General features: G+C 39.5%; 1 protein-coding gene across 2 annotated transcripts in view; it reads right to left on the bottom strand.

The window, feature by feature from the left end:
- Positions 1–600: 600 nt before the first annotated feature.
- The window catches only part of usp53b (ubiquitin specific peptidase 53b), a 68,003-nt gene continuing 46,972 nt past the window's right edge, over positions 601–21,631 (bottom strand). For both annotated transcript variants that reach the window (XM_057843103.1, XM_057843102.1), the window contains 5 exons: positions 19,133–19,835; positions 13,062–13,123; positions 9,559–9,637; positions 8,422–9,209; positions 601–7,311 (listed from right to left, as the gene is read on the bottom strand). In XM_057843103.1, coding sequence (XP_057699086.1) covers positions 7,235–7,311; positions 8,422–9,209; positions 9,559–9,637; positions 13,062–13,123; positions 19,133–19,835 — 1,709 coding nt within the window. In that variant the 3' untranslated portion in view covers positions 601–7,234. The remainder of the gene's footprint in view (positions 7,312–8,421; positions 9,210–9,558; positions 9,638–13,061; positions 13,124–19,132; positions 19,836–21,631) is intronic.

The raw sequence follows: 21,631 nt of genomic DNA, 5'->3' as shown, positions 1-21,631 counted from the left end.
AGTGTGTCGTCAGGCAAGCCCAAAAGCGCCTCACATGCATTTTCACGAGCAATAAAATCGCGTGGATGAAGTTCCTCCATCATAGCTAAATTGTAGGGATGAAATTTCAATTCTTCATGGAGAATTCTTCTCACAGAACGAGCAGACAACCCACATCAACTCCCGTCGGGGAGATCTCAAAACAGTGTCTCACCGCATCAATGTTTTGGGGTGTTTTTTCTGTTCGTGTGAGGCCAGGTTTCTTTTTCTTTACATCACCCGTTTCCCTGAAGTTGTTTGCCCATGAAACAATCGACTGCCGGCCAGGAACACGACCACAGGGGGCAATATTGAAATGTCTACAGAATGCACGTTGCGTTGCAACGGTTGAGCAACCGCTTGAAAAAAAATGCCTCAAGAGCAAAAGCGCATTCCAACTTCGTCCACTCCATGATGCTCACTGGGGTTCCTGGAAAAAAAAAAACACACACAAAATAAATAACGCACTTTAAGAACCAAACTTTAAGCCCCACCCTCTCAAATAAGTCCATCCCTACCATCCTCAGAGCAACCATCGCTTCAGGGCGGCAAATTTAAATAAGCAAGTTGCTCTGCCCCACCCTGTATAATTAATACTGATGTTATGATTTTGTATTATACATATCTTTAGTATTGGATTTGAATTAAAATTTAAAAAATTTTTCCACATTACATTTGATGTTTACAAACATCATCTTTTGTCATATTTGCACAACGTCAAGTATGATGGACCATTGTTAACCAACCCTGCAAAAAACCCACAAAAATACATATATTTTAAAATAAAGAATTCAGTAAGTGGGACCCAAAATCGAGAATAATCCTATTCATAAAGGATTATTTTTGCATTTGCATTCTTGCATTTCATTGGGTTTCTTTTACTCTCCACAATTTGGCCATGAGTTATCATTAAGTGCGGTGTAAGAAAAAAAAAAGTGATTTTACGCCCAAAATATTTTAAATATTTTAATGTGAATATTAGTTTGTTTTTTTTCACTGTGACCTTGAGACTGAAAGGCGTAAAACAAAACTATAGCTAAGAACATAATTACTTTTTTTTTTTTTTTTTTAATTACTAACCCCAATATTAATAAAAACAATGTGTACAAGTGTACCCAATGAGAAGTCCACTGAGTGTATAATTTTTACATATGGTTGGGGAGGATTAACATGTAAAAAAAAAAACACAACAAATGTCAAAATAACCTTATCAACCTAATGCATAGCATAACTTTGGACAATTTGGAAGTCCATTATTTGCTTCATACGGTCATATTTACAACAGATTCATTCGTATAAATAAGAGAATAAGAACATTCAAGTCTTAAAAAAAACATTTGAAATTACAAACAGCAATCGGATTAGTATGTTTGAATAAATATTGGATAGTTAATGTTGTTTTGGATTATTTTCATGCTCATGCTTTTGCTGTAACAAGCAAGCTAGTAAGACTTGGTAAAGGCCACATGCACATTTGGGGACTTTTGAGGACATTTTTGGGACCGGAATCCCAGCATGACATCAGATTGGCATATGAATTTCATTGATATCATTTAGCAAACATCTTCACACCGTAACATAAATAGTACAATAGAATATGTGAGGGACGAGAGAACAATGAAGGGTACAACGCAAAAAGGTTACATCATTTGTGGTAGGTTGGCATGCAACTTATTTGTACATACACCCACGTGGAGGCCATTAAACTGCTTTAACACACACAAAAAGTCTTCATCGACACATTTCTACGATCCTCTGTCACTCATTAATCCTGGCAGATCATAAAAAGACGCGATAAGTGGCGCCAGTTGTGGACTAAGGTGTAAGAGTTAATGTCGCAATGTGACCTCCAGAACTATTTGGCCAGATTTTACGATGTTGCCTTTATATCACATCATACATGATTTGAAATAAAAATAATCAACATGTGGTTAGAAGGTTGACATTTAAGATGATTCACAAAAGGATGTCATGCCTTACCTCCATTTCAAGGCATTCAAATGTATTTAAAGCTAAATGCTACAGTATTATTGTTTATATAGTGTAAGCCTACCTTCTTTACTTACAGGTATGACTTCACTATGGGAAAAAAAAGCATCCTCTATTGGCTTTAGATCAGGTCACTGACATTCTCAGCTTCAAAATGTCTTAAATTACAATCAAAATAAGGGTCATCTATCCAATCAGTTAGGCTGAATGTGAACATAGAGTACAAATACTAGGGGTGTAAATCACCAAGTTTGTGGGGAAAACAACATAATATTTGCCAATATTTTGTTAATGAAACATTTCAGACATTTGATTTATATCCAAAATAGCATAACTGAAAGTGTTTTTGATCAATGTTTGGATCGATTTCGATTTGTTTGCGCTTAACCAATTTACAGTGGTATGAAAATGTATCTGAACATTTCGGAATTTGTCAAATTTCTGCAAAAAATCACCATGAAACCATGATCTGATCCTTGTCAAAATCCCACAGATGAAAATACAGTGTCTGCTTTAACTAAACCCACCCAAACATTTATATGTTTTCATATTTTAATGAGGATAGCATGCAAACAGTGACAGAAGGGGGAAAAATAAGTATGTGAACCCTCTGCCTAAGGAGACTTACAGAGCAATTGAAACCAATTTTTATCAAACATTTTAAGTCAGTTGTGTGCCCAATCACTGATGAGTGGTTTTAAGCTGCCCTGCCCACTATAAAACACACACCTGGTAAGAAATGTCTTGATGAGAAGCACTGTCTGATGTGCATCATGGCTCAGTCAAAAAGATCTGTCTGAAGACCTGCGTTCAAGGATTGTTGATTTGTATAAAGCTGGGAAAGGATACAAAACCATCTCTAAAAGTCTGGATGCTCATCAATCGACAGTCAGAGAAGTTGTCTACAAATAGAGAGAGTTTGGCACTGTTGCTTCTCTCACAAGGAGTGGCTGTCCAACAAAGATGACACCAAGAGTTCAGCGCAGAATACTCATAGAGGTTAAAAAAAAAAAAAGAACCCCAGAGTGTCTGCTAAAGACTTACAGAAATCACTGGCACAGTCCAATATCTCTGTACACACATTAATCATATGTAAAACCATGGCCAATAATGATGTTCATAAGAGGACTCCACTGAGGAAGCCACTGCTGTCTAAAAAAAAAAACAATGTTGCTCGTTTAATGTTCGCAAAAAGGCACGAGGACACTCCACAGAAGTTTTGGCAAAATATTTTGTGGACTGATGAAACCAAATTTGAATTGATGGGGAGTAACACACAACGTCATGTGTGGAGGAAAAATGGAACAGCTCACCAACATCAACACCTCATCCCCACCGTGAAGCACGGTGGAGGGAGCATCATGATTTTGGGCTGTTTTGCAGACTCAAGGCCTGGACAACTTGCAATCATCAATGGAAGAACTAATTTAAATGTTTATCAGGACGTTTTGCAGGAATACCTAAGGCCGTCTGCTAAACAGTTGAAGCTAAAAAGAGGATGGATGCTGCAACAAGACAATGATGCAAAACACAGAAGTAAATTAACTTCAAGAAGGATTTCAGAAGAACAATAAACACGTTCTGGAGTGGCCAAGTCAAAGTCCAGATTTCAACCCCATTGAGATGCCGTGGCATCATCTAAAGACATCCCAGGAATCCGACTGAACTACAGCAGTTTTGTAGCGAAGAATGGGCCAATATTAGTCCTTACCGATGTGCCAGACTGATCTGCAGCTTAAGGAAGTGTGTGGTTGAAGTTACTGCTGCCAAAAGGGGGGCCACAAAATATTAAATGTAATGGTCCACTTACTTATTTTTCCCTCTTCTGTCATTGTTTGCATACTATCCTCATTAAAATATGAAAACCAATAAATGTTTGGGTGGTTTTGATTAAAACAGACACTTTTTTCATCTGTGTGATTTTGACAAAGATCAGATCACATTTGATGGTGATTTTATGAAGAAATATGAGAAATTCCAAAAGGTTCAGATACTTTTTCATACCACTGTATGTGTACAGAGAATACAAAAATCTACACACCACTGTTGAAATGTTGTGCTTTTGTGAAGTAAATATTTGCAAGATATTTCCGCCATAATAGTCACAAACTGTATAACCCATACGGTTCAATTAAAAATATATACAGGGTATAAAATTAAACAGATTTTATTGCACAAGTGTGCACACCCTTATCCAATCACATAAAAGTAATGTGGAATGCGAGTCATACACAATTGATACAATTTAAAGTGCTTCTGATAAACCCCAAAGTTCAGATGTTCTAGTAGGCATTTTCCTGAAACGTTCGATATCAAAGCTCGTGTAGTTAAAGCCAATGTCTTGCCTGTTTTAAGTACCCTCCCCCCCCCCAAAAAAAACAAGGGTCATATTTGCAATATTTTCCACCCCGTTAACTCATCTGTGGCGCTAGACGTCCGATATATTGGAAGTGGGAGGGATGGCAGCGAATGAATGAACGTTCACTCACTCCCAACCTCCTACTTCAAGTGGATTGGCCGTCTACACTCATTTTAAGTTCCCAACTGAAGGATAAAAGAGCCAACCAAAGAGTTAATAGAGGCACTCTACAAAAACTGACTATACGTCCAGTCACATTTTTTTGTGGCAAAATGAACAATTTAATCACACTCCGATTTGATAGAGTATAAAAACAAGACCATAAAAACCTATGTGTAACAGTTTTTGAATAACATTAAACCTGCAGGAAGACAGCATAGTGTAGTATTCACTCGCAAGGTAAACCAACTGCCTTCAGAAATGATGATGTAAGCCTCTTCAGTGGGAACATATGACCTCACACAGCTGTGTCAAGACAATTGTATAACAAGTCGGAAGTCCACATCTAATTGGAGCGAAGCAGTGTGCCATCGCACTGCAACATTTCTGCTATGCAAAACAAACGTAATGTAATGTTACTAAAAAATAAAAATAAAAAAAAAAAGGAATATGTTTAAAAGAATCAGTGCAAAACTGTCCTTGTGTTGGTGTAATAGGAATAGTGGAAGACAAGGGCGTGTGCGAAAAAAGTGTTAATGCATAAAACAAAGAACATCTTTCATATTTAAACGAGGCCTCACTTACAAGTGACAAGCTTGCATAAATAAATTCCACTCAATGTGAAAGTGTCACACTATATGGACAAAATTTGGGGACACACGAATGAATTATTAACTGACCACTCAGGTGTTGTTGCTATTGCCCTGAATCTTAATTCATTTTAAGTGGGTTAGCAATTGTTGAAAATAAGTGAAGTAACAATTTCAACACCCCACACGCAATGAGAACACCAAAACAGCACATTAAACAACAATTATATCACATCATCTTAGTGCCTCACTTTCAAGGCATGCTTAAACTCTTCATAGGGCCAGGGACTGCTTTTATGATTGTTTATAATTTTTAATAATTAATTTACATACTGTATATTCAAATAAATATTACATGTTTTAATGAATGAAAAAAATACTACATTTACAATACAAATAATAATAAAAACAGAAATTATGCATTTAAAATGAATAAAAACAATTATGCTATGGCCAATAAACAAAACTAAATTACTATTATTATATTCCTTTTTTTTTTTATAGTATTTAATTCATTGCCTACCCATAAACTTCACCATCAGTTGACAAGACAGCTCCCACAAACATTGCACTACACCTTCCCGTTGATAAACTCAAACACACGCTGCGGATTTAGGTGGAAACAGGACAAAGGTTTTACTGCATACAAGAAGGCAAGAGTCAAGAGTCTCAAGAGTGATTTGTCGAAGATTCAAGGTAATTGTATCAAATATCCCAACTTTGAAACATTGTGGACAAAAATGCATAGAAAAAAATTGCGCAACTTTAGCTTGAAATATTTATATAAAATGAATGATAACTGCCCATTTTTTTCCCTTTTAACCAAGAATCTATTGTTCTATGTTCATATCTATAGAAATTACGAGATGTACGCATTTATTTACAAGAATTTTCAACTTAAAAAGCTCGAATTTTCAACTTAAAAAGCTCTTTGTTTTGTGATAGCCACCATGTTGTATACATACACAGTAGCGTAACTTTACAGTTAAATGATCAGGTAATTTTCCGCCAGCTGCCCGTCTTTTGGCAAAAAACTAGTAATTTAGACATTTCTGCGTCCATACAAAAAAAACTCGCCTTTTACGTGTTTTATTTTATGTAACATTTCAATCTAAAAACGACGAGGGCATGATAGCCGGCAAGATGTGCTGGGGCAATAGTAAAATCGGAATTTAACCTAAAATATTAAATGCAAATTTTGCTTTTGTTGAGTAGTATTAAGATGATTCTGCATGCTTTCCTCAAGTATTAAGTGTCTGATGTGAAAATTGATTTATTAGCTGTTGAAAACTAAAAAAAAAAAAAAAAATTATGCTATTTTGGGCAAAATCTTATATGATATGTTAAATATTGCTATTGATCCTGAAAATATAGGTGATTATCTCTGTATTTGGGGATTTTTGTGCATCTGCCGTAAAATTTGAGAATTTTATAGACATTTTAAGTTTTGTTATACTTGTATAAAAAATAATCAGGATTTTATTAGGGAACATCTTTGAATTTTTTTATGTCGCTGCTCTGGGAGACTCATATATGCCTAAGGGAGGTGCTTGTTTTGGTTTTAGGTCACTAGCAGCCTTGCTTTTGAAAACATTAGAATTTTTGAAAATAGTTTTAGAAAATAGGCCCCTTACAGATCGGCCCCGAGCCCCGTGTCCCGTCAACTGATAGTGAAGTCTATGGCCTGCCATTGACAGTGTTAGATGCCCAATTCTTTTTAACTGGGAGGACTGGCTGTTAGCGCTCATCTTGTTTAATCCAACTGTTGAGAGTGAATCTATAAATCATGCTAAGAGAGTGAAGCACAACAGTGATGTTACAGAGAAGCAAGTGTTGTTGTAACTGTCTCGGATGCTACATTAGCATAGCAACAGAGCAATATACGCGACACATCCAAATGAAGATGTAATCAGGGTCAACATTCAAACAGTCATATTCCTACATCTCATCATAATAGCAGCACATTTTCACTCAAGAGCAAGTGTTAAAGCACAGTGTCCTGACACTTTTGTCCACATAGTGCACTTCCACCTCTGTTATCTCTTTGGCATCCATTTTCAATCTCATTTGACCGCACAGTTGATGCATGTAAACAAAACAAACAAAAAGAAAGGTAGACTCATAAAAAGCCTCGTTCATCCAGGCCTTTGGCTGTCACTGGGTTCCATTTCGCAGTGGGCTTATTGCTTGTATTGCCTGAAAAGAAACCAAGGAAAGTATGTAAACATTGCAAAGCCATGGCAGGACCACAGCGATACCTTGACGTTCCAAAGCAATAAAAAGTTATATCATTTGGAGTTTCAGCAAGATTTTGTCACCGTAGGGAAGACTTCCACTAAAAGACTACAGTGCCGTCTTGAAATATGAGTTTAATTCCAGAGGTGGGTAGTAACGCGTTACATGTACTCCGTTACATTTACTTGCATAACTTTTTGAGAAAAATGTACTTATATGAGTACTTTTCTAAGCCAAACATTTTACTTTTACTTGAAATTTATCCAGATTAACCCGACAAATTAACTACTATAATGGCAAAGGTCTGCTATGCTGTAATTGCTGCAAATGGAGCATTCACTTGTTTGTGCTCCCACCATAACACTGTAAGATACCGCAAGATACCACCAAAGCCGTAGCTAAAATGAAAGTAGTAAATGGTGTCAAGGAAGTTTACTGAAGTGACACAGCTCAAGTGAGAGACCAAAATCTTTGGTGGCTCATCAGCACCACTTCTATTTCAAAGGACCACTGGATAAATAAGAGAGACAACCACACATTTTTCTGCCATCTAAAATGAATTGATAATTTGGACATTCATAGTCGTCAATGGCATAGCCTGACTTGGGTGCCAGTTGAATGTTAATGCGCTGCAATGGTAAGTGTATAGTCATAAATCATAGCAACACGTTTTTCTGCCATTTAAAATGAATGGAAAATTTGGATGTGCATAACCATCAATGGCATGGACGTGTATGGCCAAAATGGCATATACCCCCAAAAAATGCCACATGCCAAAATCCATTTTGCCACATACCAAAACAAAAATGCCACATGGCAAAAAATGCAACATGCCAACATCTATTTTGCCACATACCAACAAATGCCACATGGCAAAAAAAAGCCACATGCCAAAATACATTTTGCAACATGGCAAAAAAAATGCTAATGCCAAAATCCATTTTGCCACATACAAAAAAAAAAAAAAAAAAAAAAAAAAAAAAGCCATATGGGCAAATCAATTTTGCCACATACCAAATACCACTTTTGTTCTCGGCCCTGCTGATAAATAGTGTGAGAAGAACTACTTACTTGTTTCAGGTTTTGCTTTTGACACATCTTGTGTGTCTGAAGAGAGCGTGTGCAGGGGTTCCCTGCGCTCAGGTAGGCCCGTGGCTCGGGGCACAGTGGCCGACAGCAACAGAGGCCTCTGATTGTGGTACTTGAGGCGGTACGTTTCCGTCATGCAGTTGTCCACGTTGAAATACGTGGTGAGAGAAACCTCCTGAGTTGTGAGAGCCTGTTCCGCGCCGCACTCCGCCCCCAGCTTGTCATCGCTCTCGCACGACGATGGCGTGCTCCTCTCCGGGTCCGAACCAGACTTGGAACTGGCATCCGAGAAGGTCCGCAGGCCGGAGATGTCGGGCTTCCGGTGGCGCGGGCTGACCTGGAAGGGCTCTTGAAGTGTCCTGGGGCGGAACAGGTTATCACTGCTTTCGCCTTGATGAGGGGTGAGCCGCTGGCCGGGTCGGAGGTGAGGCGAACCCGTGCCCGGCGTGCCCAGCTGGCGCTGAGATTCCGCTGCAGCGTTGCCAGACGGTTGGCGGTACGCCAGGGGGACGCGAGGACACTGCGGCCCGGGGATGGCAGCATCGCCGGATCGGTAAGCGTCTCTGTCCTCGGGCTCTGAGAGGGCGAGGTCATCTGAGCTGTTCCACTCTGAGCTGCTGGTCTTGGTGACGTGCCTGGAGGCCGCGCACTCCCCCGTGTGGCCTCGACCGCTTGTCAGCTCCTGCTGCTCGCTCTGCCTGTTATCTGCAGCCACGCACTCCCGCTCGCAAGTCTTTCTGCAAGTATTGGACGTGTACTTGCATTTGCGCCTGCACCAGAGTCACAAACAATGAAATCATGTTACCAATTAAGAGAGAATGCCGTGAGAATCCACAAAGACAACTTGGCCCAGTTTTCCGCTTGGAGAAAAGCAGTTTACGGCGCCTCTTGTCAAATGCCAGGTTTTTGTGATGAAAAATGACACAAAGATTAATTAATTAAAATCTTTTTCCACCAAAAAGTGACCTTTACAACAGAATTTTCAAACATCTTATTAAGTTTTATGATTGTACCACACGTATTCACTGTAAAGCATTTAAGATTAAATTTCAAATATGCTGGATACTCTAAAAGCTACACAGACATGGTTTATGACACTGTAATTCACTAAAAACAGACCTTGAACCTGGACTGCATTTAAGATGTGAATGTGAAACCTGGTCATGGTTCTTTCCCTGAGGTTTTGCCTGATGTTTACCTGTAACAGAGGAAAGCGAAAATGAGAAAAGAAACTATAAAATTTGAGTTGTCTGATAATGACTTTTTAACCAATAACCGATATCCCGAAGTTGCGGAACTCCAAAAATCTGACACCAAGATCCAACCGATACCGATATGTGCGGTCGTACACTTAACATGTCATTAATAATTGTATTGTGATGCCACACTGGATGGACTTTAATAATGATAAATGTAACAACTTCAAGGTTTTCTAAATAAAATAGATATTCCGTGAAAAATAAGAGAAAAACTAAAGTTATAGATAATAAATGTCCCATATAAATGATATAAATTGAAATGACCCAAAATGTCATGGTGCACAATGCCATAATTAAATAAAAGGAATCATTTACACGTTTAAAGTAGTAACCCCAAAGAGCCACTAGGGGGCGACCAAAGCATTACAAATATAGGCAGGCAATCATAGGACGTGCCAATGCAAAGGCAATTCCCAAGATGCATTTTGCTGAGCTTTTGCACAGATCTTTGTATTTTATTACTTTTCTAACTGACTATTTCTTTCTGGTAATTCAGTACTAATACTTAACGAGTTTATAATTAATTATTTTTCAATCATTTATTGTTCATTTAATTTTTGCACCATGAATGCAAATGGTTAGCTCACATAAGACATCCCAAGCATCTTTCTATAAAAACATCAATTGTTCAGTAAAGATATTTCCTATGCTAAGATATGTCCAACCAAACAATTCTATCTAACTACAGTAGCTGTCCTAATATGCTGAGTCCAAGGGGTAGCCCTAGAGGCCAAAATGTTGCATTGCATGTAATTGACTTTCCTATACATAATTTTAAAATTAAGCGTTTCCCAGTAACATGTTGTCATTAAAAGTTGTAAAACAACAAAAAAACAACAAAAATGAATGAAATTAACAAAAAAAAAATTGTTCATAATGGTTCTAAATTATTGTCGGAACAGATCATGTGACTAGCACATTAGAACGTCATTTGCTTTGCTTGGCCAAAACCACCTGAGGACCAAAGAGGCAAGATGGATATACGTAATTTTTTCAAGGCTCAAAAGTGACAACAACTACTGAGCAAGAACCAAGGATTGAAAATGTGGACCATGAAACGCCAGAGAGCACCGCCAAAATGGTGAGCGGAGTTTCAATTTGCCCCACTAAAGATGCTAATTGTACAATAGACCCACCATCGGCGGGTGTACCATATTCAATGGATGACGATCTTGGTGAAAATCGTAGCTGTCCTAAGCAGGCTGATTTAGAATTCCCCTCAAAAATGATGGGAAACAAAAAAAAAAACGCTCATTTTCAATTTATTATTATAAATATTCTAAAAGTTAATTTTATTACTGACACTGTGTTTCGGGGTCATCAACAAGTTGTGCTCCCCCCTGCCCCAAAAGTCAAACTCCGCCTATGAATGTCTTGTGCCAAGGTCGATAATAAAACACCAATGTCAATGTTAGCTGAAATCATTGATTAAAAAAAAAAAAAAGTTTAACACGATATTATCAGCCACTTGATCATGTCAGCCAACTCTATATAAAATATTGTTGCAGTGCTTAAGCACTACAAATTTTCCAAATCACTAGTCCAAGACAATGCATTATATGTAAAGGTATGTGCAGAGGCGTCGCATCCCATTAGGCAAACCAGGCAATTGCCTAGGCCCCCCGGCCAGCAGGGGCCCCCAGAGGGCCAACAGATTTAGCACACGCAGCTTTACTGCCAGTGAAAGCCTTGAAGGGGACCCTACACTCGCTCTACACTCCCCCCAACCCTCCCTCACGTGATTCAGAGTAAGAGTGAGCGGCAATTTGGCTTTTTTTTAATTGACGTATATCCAAAATGAAGAGAAGTTATCCTTCTGGAAGCGACAAAAGAAAGAAAAAAAAAGTAAAAGAGGAGAAAAGGAAGCAAGACAGCGGTGAATGTATTATGTTACTGTAGTTTTATGTCCTAATGTAGTAGAAGCCGGGCATTTTGAGTGTCCTAAAAAGCTCTCTATGAGACCGAGGCGTTATTATACTTTTATAAATATGCTATTGCTCCAAGTCCAACTGTCCGCTTTACTTGCACACGCTCGAAGGGCCCCATGTTGCCTGGGGCCCCCGGGGGCCTTCAGACTATTCCACATCAGGCCGCAGTGGGTGCTGGATTTCTATCTAACAAAACAGGACAACACCTTTGCAACAATCTGGTGTCTACAAGTGTAATCAGTTGATTGTAGTCAGGTGCTGCTTGTTTTAGCAGAAACCTCATTGGTTAAACTGTCTTTGCTCGATCAGTAGGACACCAGCACACAGCAGCCATTGAGGACCAGTTTGGATACCGCTGGTGTTGGCTATTAAAAAAATATATGCTGCACTTTGTAAAACTGGATAGTCTTAAATTGTATAGAAAACATTGTGGGGTTTTTTATACTGTACACACTACTTACATTTACAATTTACCAAACAGCACATAATACAAACATATTTTGGGATTCATCATCATTATTTACTATTGTCTGTGCTTTTCCTTAATAAGGTAAGGGGTGAGCTACAGATTATCCCAGCAGTCACATTAGCACATTTGGGGAATTTCAAGTGACAAATTACCCCATGCAAATGCTGTAATATATCATTATAAACACTATAAAGGTCATAAATAACTGACATTTTCATTCATTTCAATGGGGAATACGTGGGTATTTTGAGTGTTGTCTTGTGACACAACAAAGGCAGCACTGTATTCAGATTTTCTCCTTATAATGGCACAATAGAATTCTTGGATCCCACCAGGAATTATGTGGGGGAAATGCATACATAATACAGTATCATAGCACATTTTATATGCTCATAAAGATTTGCAGACACAAGATGGCAGTATCAGCTTGGTGTCAATCTCACTTCACGAGCACAGAGCTAGATGCAAGCATCAGCAGCAGGCGAGGAGTTCCAACTCCTTTTAAAAATAGGTGTGTTATCCCCCCCCCGACTGTTGCCCTGCAGAGGCCCTTGGCAGGATAAAAACTGTTGCTCGGCCTCCCGGCGTAGCAACGGGAAATATATTTGTGATGGTGCCAGTGGCCTCGTCCAGCTGTGCCTTCTGCATGAGCTCTGTGGGATTATCATCAGATTAAAGGCTGCCGGGTGAGGAGGTTAGAGAAAGACAGTCAAAGATGAGATGCCAACCTCTGATGTTTGATGCATTTACATTTACACACACTCACTGTCATTAGAAGCTCAAGATAACACCTAACCCTTTGTTCTTCTGCAGATTATCATCTTAGAAATCCCTTTGACTACAGGACTCAAATACTGCTGAGCTAGCGCGCGCACACACACATTTATTTTCACTTTATGGGCACTGAAGAGTTTGGTGGTGCCAGGAAAAGAGGAAGATGCCTTGAAATGAATACTAAGAACATACCATTGTGTGACGGTGAGGACGCTACACTTGATTTTGCATCGCCTGGTTTTGGGTGCAGCTGGCTGAAAGATAAAAAAATATATACATAATTTACTTCAACATGTTTCCAAGAAGAGGACATAACACAAGTTCACAAAGAATTTGTGGAGATGATGCCAAACACCCCAAAATTTTCTCGATGGGGTTATAGTTTAACCCAGGAGTGGGAGTGCCCAAGTCCGCTCCTCGAGGGCCCCAATCCATCTTGTTTTCCATGTCTCTTTCCTCTAACACAACTGAATCAAATGATTAGCTCATCAGCAAGCTCTGCAGGAGCCTGATAACGACCCTGATTATTTGATTCAGGTGTGTTGGAGGAGGGAGACATGGGAAAAAGCTGGATAAGTGCTCTCGAGGACCGGACACAGGCACCACTGGTTTAACCAAACCAAAAGTGATTGTGACTATTGTTGGATTGTGATTAATAAGGCTACGTTCATACTACAGGTCTTAATGCACGAATCCGATTTTTTCGTGTTTTTCCGACTCGAGTGAGGCATTAACTTGACGGTCTGAACGTGACAAGACGCATAGAACGGGACCATTTCAAATCCGATCTGGGTCACTTTCGTATGTGGTCTAAATCCGATCTGGGCCACATTTTTCCAGACTGTCGCGGCGGTCTGTACTGTCCAGTCCCGCAAATCGGATTTCATGCAGCAATTACATCATCAAATAGTGAGAGAATCGTTACCGTAGCGATGCACCTGTGCGTTATTAGCGCCTAGCTTGCAGTGAACACGACTTTCGGGGAAGGGCTGGGCTTCACGACAGTCATAAAAAATAAAAATGGGTTGAGGATAAGCCTGAGAATGCTCAGTTTTCTCTGTTACAAGTGAGCAATATTTCAACATTGCTTACACGGCCGAGAGAGCGTCGGGGCAAACTGCCCATATGTGTGTGACGTGCACGGACAGTGCGTGCATGCTATCGATCCATATAAACTTTGAATATAAGCCTAAACGGGGATTATTTATGTCTGTTATTTGTGTCCTCCTTTTGAAAAGCAAAACATGATATCCCTGGAATGACGGATAACGTGTGTCATTTGTTTTGATGCTTCTGCGCATGCGGGTCTTCTTGCTTAACGCGTGTCGGACTGCGAATTAGTGCGCATGCGTATTACTTGAACGGTCTCAATGGATAAAAGCAGTCTGAACGGGCACGCCAAAAAAACAGATATGACAAAAAATCGGATTCGTGCATTAAGACCTGTAGTATGAACGTAGCCTAAGATTGACTGTGAGTCAAAAAACAAAACAAAACAAAACAAAAAACAACAACAGAGCATTATGGTAAATAATTTTGAACATTGGTCTGTGCTGGCAGTAAATGAGTTAATATAGCATGATGTGTATGCATGACAATTTATATGAACTCCCCCCACGCCCAAACACACAAAAAAAAAAAAAAAAAAAAAACTAGGAAAACACAGGTAAAGAAACTTATATTTAGCGGGCAGAGGTGGTGGTGGGCAAGGGTGGTGGTGGCGCATCCCCTCGTGCCATTCCTGAAGGCTGGTTGATGGGGGCGCGGACTGCTTGGGGGACCACCCTGGATCTTGGGGGGATGACGGTGGCCCCCTTGCTGGGCTGCGGGAGGAGAGATGGGCTGTGCTGGCTCCCCAGCCTCCCCCCGATTGGCTGGGGAAGGGCCGCGACCCTGGGGCCGCTCCCGCCGCCACTTTTCCTCTCGTCTGCAGGACTATCACGTGTCTCATGGGATTCACGCATGACTAGGTGTAATTAGACACACTCAAGTAGTAAAACTCGGTGTCAGGATACTCCGCATACTCAGACTCACAAGGGATTCACACAAATACTGGGTTCTAGCCTCACATGGCCGATTTGTGTAGACTCCACCCCTAACAATCACTTATCTTTCTGACTCTCCCCTACCTCTTCTTTTTTCCTTGGTCATCGGGTCCTCCACATGGTGTCAACTGGAAATACAACTGGCTAACGATAGCACCGACATATTCATAGTTAGTCTATGCATATTTCTTGTTGTTTGTACTACTTCTGTCTCTCTCTCCTGCTTTTCTTCTGTCCCCCCATAACTTCCTGTTTGCTGCTTTCTACTAATAAATGAGGCAAGAAAATTATGACGTATCCTGCTACCTAAGGATGTCCACGATCCGATCACGTGATTGGAAATCGGGCCAAACGCGCCATTTTCAGAGGACTGAAATCGGGTGAAAAAGTTTGTTTTTCATGTAATTAAAAAAAAAGAATTTAATTTTTTTAAGGAATAAAACAATAAAATAATCCAGAAATACAATAGCATTGCCAAAAGAAACAAAAATTTGTATGCTTTATAATCCGCAACTACGACTGAAAAAATAGAAATGAAAATCACTCGTCCCCAGAGCATGACTCTAGTTCTCTAGTTCGCTCTGTTTTTCCATGGTCTATTGATCCCAAATAAAAACTAAGAGAGAGTTTGAAATCCACACTTTTGTTTTTGACAGCAGAGTTCTATCTGAAATACTTGATTTTGTTTTAACGGCGCTTTAAAGACACCACTTTTTGTGATGTTACACCAACGTGATCATAAGAACAGACTGCAAGCTTGTGTCGTATGTGGTCATGTATCTGTATTGTTACGTCTAATTGGTATAATGGAGTCATGCCATTACAGGTAGTCCCCGGGAGTTCCGTTCCTACGCTGGCAATGTAACCCGAATTTCCGCGTTAGTCGGAATTAACCCTTAAAAAGTTCTAATAACTATCTAAAATATTTTGTTTAATGCCCTCTGGTGGCCGCGATGGGTCTGGCTGGACTGTCGTTCAATAATGCTTCCACACAGGAGCACTCAGACTTCTCACATGGATAAAGGATAGCGGCGCTCTGGTTTGGCCCACATGAGGCTGTAAGTGGCTTCAGTTAATATATGTTTGTGTACGAAGTTGTAATTAAGTTTAGAGCTGAAGTTTGTGTAAATGCATTAGTTTCTTAGCATTTAAGATGGCAGACTTTTGTGAAGCATATTAAACTAATTTAATCTACTAAATGTACATATTGATCAGATCAGATGGACGTTTGAACACCAATCGTTTTGTGTCGAGTGCTTTATTTTCAAAATGCGTGTGGTTTTGAACAGATGTGTACATATGCGTGTTAAAGCTTTACTAATTGTCAAAAGTGAAGGAAGTAAAAAGCACAATTGCTTTGCTGTCTGTCAAGCTGAATAAATTTACGTTTAGTGAGGACAGAACAAGTCATGTTAATAAAGTAAGGAAAAACTAAGATACTGTGAGGCACAATTAGGTACGGTTTGTGCGACTTAAAAAAAAAACAAAAAACAAAATGGAGACAAAATGGCGGACGAAAGTCCGGCGTCGTAAAGTCAAAATCGCTTAAGTCGAGTACGTCGTAATTGGTGAAACTGAGTGAGCCACTGTGCTGGTAAAAATAGAGAAAAAAAGGAGCGACTAGTACAGTAGCGGAGTAAGATCATCTAAAATGTCAAAATTGTTATTCGATAATTTGCTTCCTATGGTATACTGGGGGCGGGATTTAATAAGCTTCGGCTTCTCCCATCAGCCCTTTTCTTTTCAGGTTGAAGTGAATGTAAACACAAATGAATGCTGTACGATTGGATCTGTCACGCCTGAAAAGGAAATAAAGAAAGAATAAGAGTTGTGTTTTTCTTCACAAATCTAGTCAAGTAAAAGTAGAAAGTATGGCGTGGTAAAACTACGCTTATAAGTACATTTTTCTCAGAAAGTTACTCAAGTAAATGTAACTGAGTAAATTTAACGCGTTACTTTCTACTTCTGGTAGCAATAGGCCCCTGTGCCGTAAATTTGAGATCCCCGTCCTATACAGAGGTGCGGAGTAACGCGTCACATGTACTCCGTTACATTTACTTGAGTAACTTTTTGAGAAGAATGTACTTCTAAGAGTATTTTACTAAGCTATACTTTATACTTTTACTTGAGTAGATTTGTGAAGAAAAAAACGTTACTCTTACTCTGCAACTTTGGGCTACACAAGAGTCGTTACATCTTTTCTATTTATTCTACATATTAGATTAAGTTTGTTTTTTTTGCCAGCGATGCCAAGAGTTGAGACATGCCTGGTGCATTACTGGGTTAGCTCTACCAATTTCACCAATGAAATGTCGCAACAATAATCACATGACTCCATGTTACCAATCAGACGCAAGCTTGCCGTTCTGTCTTCACGCCAGCCTGTTCAATCATGTGGTGTCTTTAAAGCACCATAAAAAATGAAGTATTTGATATAGAGCGCTCCCCTCAACATGACTCGAAAGCGCGGAATTTAACCTCTCTTCCAGTTTTTATTTGGCACAGATTGACCACGGAAAACCGGGGATATGATCCCTTTAATTTCAAAATAGTAATTATGAAGGAACTATCACTATTCACTATTCAAACCCGGAACTATTTTCTCCACCAGAGCGCAGTCATGCTCTCTGGACGAATAATGCTTCATTGATGTATTTTTTTTTCTCTCATCAGAATTCAATGATTTTCTTTGTATTTCTTTGGCTTAATGTGGTTATTTAATGAGTTATTGTACAGTATCATTATAACAGCAGTTCACATAGATAAGTTTGTGATGAGAGAAAAAATATATACCGGTATCATTGTTTGGAAAAAAAAAAAAATAACAGTTACTCACAATGTTACTCATTACTTGAGTATTTTCACTAGATACTTTTTTACCTGTACCTGAGTACATTTTTTTGGATGACTACTTTTACTTGTACTTTAGTAATATTATTTTGAAGTAACGCTACTCTTACTTGATTAAAAATGTTGGCTACTCTACCCACCCCTGTTTAATTCCTTCTCTGACCATACGTGTAACTCATATCTCATTTAATATGAATTGCAATGCCAATCCTCTGCTCCAGCAATGTTGAAAACAATTTATTTTTAAACAACAGATGTCTAATATTGTACTAAAAAACTACGTAAAATAATGACATAATTAAAAATGTGTAGCCATTGTGTTTTTGCATGCCTTGGACACCTCAGTGGTAATATAAGACAGACAGACACAGGCAGACCGATATATTGTCTATGGATGTCTGCCCATCATCATTGTCTCAGTTCCTTACAGAGGATAAGGACTATAGAACTCAGTTAAGTTAAATCATATATAAGTCAAAACAAAGAACTGTCTAACTCTAATTGACTACTGTTCAAAGGTTTGAGTCACTCAGATAAGTCAAAGCAAAGAACTGTCTAACTCTAATTGACTACTGTTCAAAGGTTTGAGTCACTCAGATAATTATATTTTATTTTGTTTGTATTTCTTTATCTTAATGTGGTTGTGTGATGGGTTATTGTACAGTATCATTATAACAACAGTCCATATTTTTGTGCTCTGAAAAAAATATTGTTAAAAAAAAAAATTCATACAAAATATAAGCAGTTACTCACAATGTTACTCATTACTTGAGTATTTTTTTCACCAAATACTTTTTTACTTCTACTTGAGTACATTTTTGGACGACTATTTTTACTTGAGTGATATTAATGTGAAGTAACGCTACTCTAACTTGAGTAAAATTTTTGGCTATTCTACCCACCTCTTGTCCTATATGAATGTAATTAAAACAATCAAGGGAGGAAAAATCATAATTCATGCATAAAAGTTTTAAAGGATGTTCAATGAAACTACCAGGGTTTAATTTGGAAGTCAGCTTACTTCAAACACTTAGCAGCTTTTGAATGACATTGAATCTATGTCATCATAATTGGGGGAAAAAAAGCAATGCTATTTCAAGCCGTGCTGAGATCAAGCACTGTTCTAAAAACAAGATTTCAGTGTGATACAAAAATAAAACTGTGTACTGCATTCAGTAAAAACTTTGGGCAGTGGCAGCTGTGACAGCATACAGTTTGCTAGTGCCTCTAACAGCAAAACCAGTACCAGGGTTATGCTTGAAAAGCATGCGGGACCAAGGTGGTGTGGGGAAATTTGTCATTTGTATGATGTGTTTGAAGCAGTGGTTAAAAAGTGATTCCTAACAGTGCAACCAGGTGGTTTCTTACTTTTGGAACTGGGTTTCCGTTGAAGACCTCTGCTCTTTGATGGCAAATCCGTCGACCCCTGGCGAGTCAGGATTTGTGGAGCCGCTGCTGAGCCGGTCACTGCTCTCGTATCCCGACTCAGTCCTCTGGATGGTCCAGGTGTCACTCCTTAGCAACGTTTTGGCACCGCCCGTCAGCCTGCAGCCCCTCTGCTGGGTGGCCCTGCTATCCGATTCCACCGAGCTGTGGCTCTCCGTCTCGTGACGCTGCTCATCTTCGTAAATGGTCATCAAACATTTCTGCTTGCGATCCTCCCTGCTTCTTGCGTGCTCACGTTCATGACTTTGCTCGGCCTGCGCCCGTTCGGTCTTGGATCGTCGAGGGCTGTCGTGTTGCTGCTGACGACGCTGCTCAAGTTCATTGAGTACAGTGTCCACGTTTAGCACCTCACGAACTGGTCTCCAGGTGGATTTGAATTTGTTTCGGCTTCCTCCGTTCCCGCTGTTTTCCCATTGATCCTGGGAGCCGTCCTGATCGGAACGACTGGGCGATAGATGGTTCTTCCTACTGTACCCGCTAGCTTGCGTGGGTCGGAATTGCCCACGTGCTTCCTGAGATGCTCTGCTCGAATGAGTCGCTGACTTCTCATTGCGGGGATAACTTTTACATTTTTGCTCCCTCGGTCCGTTCTCAGGAGGAGATGTGGATCTTGTGTGGGTCATGTCTAAAGAATACACACAATATTTAAAGGTTTTCACTCATGAAGGATGCCCATTTCCACTTGTCAATCAATATGTAATATTGCGGCACATTACCAATATGTCACCACAGTGGTATGAAAAAGCATCTGAACCTTTTGTAATTTCTCACATTTCTGCATAAAATCACCATCAAATGTGATAATCAAATCTGATCTTTGTCAAAATCACACAGATGAAAAAATAGTGTCTGCCTTAACTAAAACCACCCAAACCGTTACAGGTTTTCGTATTTTAATGAGAATAGTATGCAAACTATGACAGAGGGGGGGAAATAAGTAAGTGAACCATCACATTTAATAATGTCCCCCCCCCCCCCCCCCTTTGGCAGCAATAACTTCAACCAGACACTTCCTGCAGCTGCAGATCAGTCTGGGACAGCGATCAGGACTAATCTTGGCCCATACCTCTCTAAAAAAACTGCTGTAGTTCAGTCAGATTCCTGAGATGTCTGGCATGCATCACTGTCTTTAGGTCATGCCACAGCATATCAATGAGGTTCAAGTCTGGACTTTGACTTGGCCACTCCAGAACATGTATTTTGTTCTTCTGAAACCATTCTGAAGTTGATTTACTTCTGTGTTTTGTATCCTTGCCTGGTTGCAGCATCCATCCTCTTTTTAGCTTCAACTGTCTGGCAGACGGCCTCAGGTTTTCCTGCAAAACATTCTAATAAACTTTTGAATTCGTTCTTCCATTCATGATTGCAAGTTGTCCAGGCCCTGAGGTAGCAAAACAGCCCCGAATAATGATGCTCCCTCCACCATGCTTCACAGTGGGAATAAGGTGTTGATGTTGATGAGCTGTTCCATTTTGAACACATGACATTGTGTGTTACTCCCAAACAATTCAGCTTAGGTTTCATCAGTCCAGAAAATATTTCGCCAAAACTTCTGTGGAGCGTACAAGTGCCTTTTTCTGAACATCAAAAGAGCAACAATGTTTTTTTTTTTTACACAGCAGTGGCTTCCTCTGTGGAGTCCTCCCATGAACACCTTTCTTGGCCATAGTTTTACATATAGTTGATGTGTGCACAGACATATAGGACTGTGACAGTGATTTCTGTAAGTCTTTAGCAGACACTCCAGGGTTCTTTTTTACCTCTCTGAGTATTCTGCGCTGAACTCTTGGCGTCATCTTTGGTGGACGGCCACTCCTTGGGAGGGAAGCAACAGTGCCAAACTCTCTACATTTGTAGACAACATCTATGACTGTCGATTGATGAACATCCAGACTTTTAGAGATGGTTTTGTATCTTTTCAGGCAATGCTTCTCATCAAGACAATTCTTACCAGGAGTGTGTTTTATAGTGGGCAGGGCAGCTTTAAACCCCTCATCAGTGATTGGGCACACACCTGACTTAAATTGTTTGGTAGAAATTGGTTTTAATTGCTCTTTAAGTCTCCGGCAAAGGGTTCACTTACTTATTTTTTCTATCATTGTTTGCATGCTATCCTTATTAAAATATGAAAACCTATTAATGTTTGGATGGTTTTAGTTAAATCAGACAGTTTTTACATCTATGCTGTTTTGACAAAGATCAGATCACATTTGATGGCGATTTTATGCAGAAATTCCAAAAGGTTCAGAAACTTTTTCATCCCACTGTAAACAGTTTTTTACCTTTTGCCCTTCGCATGTAGTATACGTATGCAAATAATAATGGGTATTGTGGCTTGTAGCGCATTGCAATATGATCCAAATGGGCAAAACAATATTGCAATACACATTGCAATATATTGGGTTATGCTTGTCAAAGTTA

Source organism: Corythoichthys intestinalis, chromosome 8, assembly GCF_030265065.1.
Source record: "Corythoichthys intestinalis isolate RoL2023-P3 chromosome 8, ASM3026506v1, whole genome shotgun sequence".
Classification (NCBI taxonomy): domain Eukaryota; kingdom Metazoa; phylum Chordata; class Actinopteri; order Syngnathiformes; family Syngnathidae; genus Corythoichthys; species Corythoichthys intestinalis.
The sequence above is the reverse complement of the archived record's forward strand: the minus strand, read 5'-3'. Positions and strand labels throughout refer to the sequence as shown.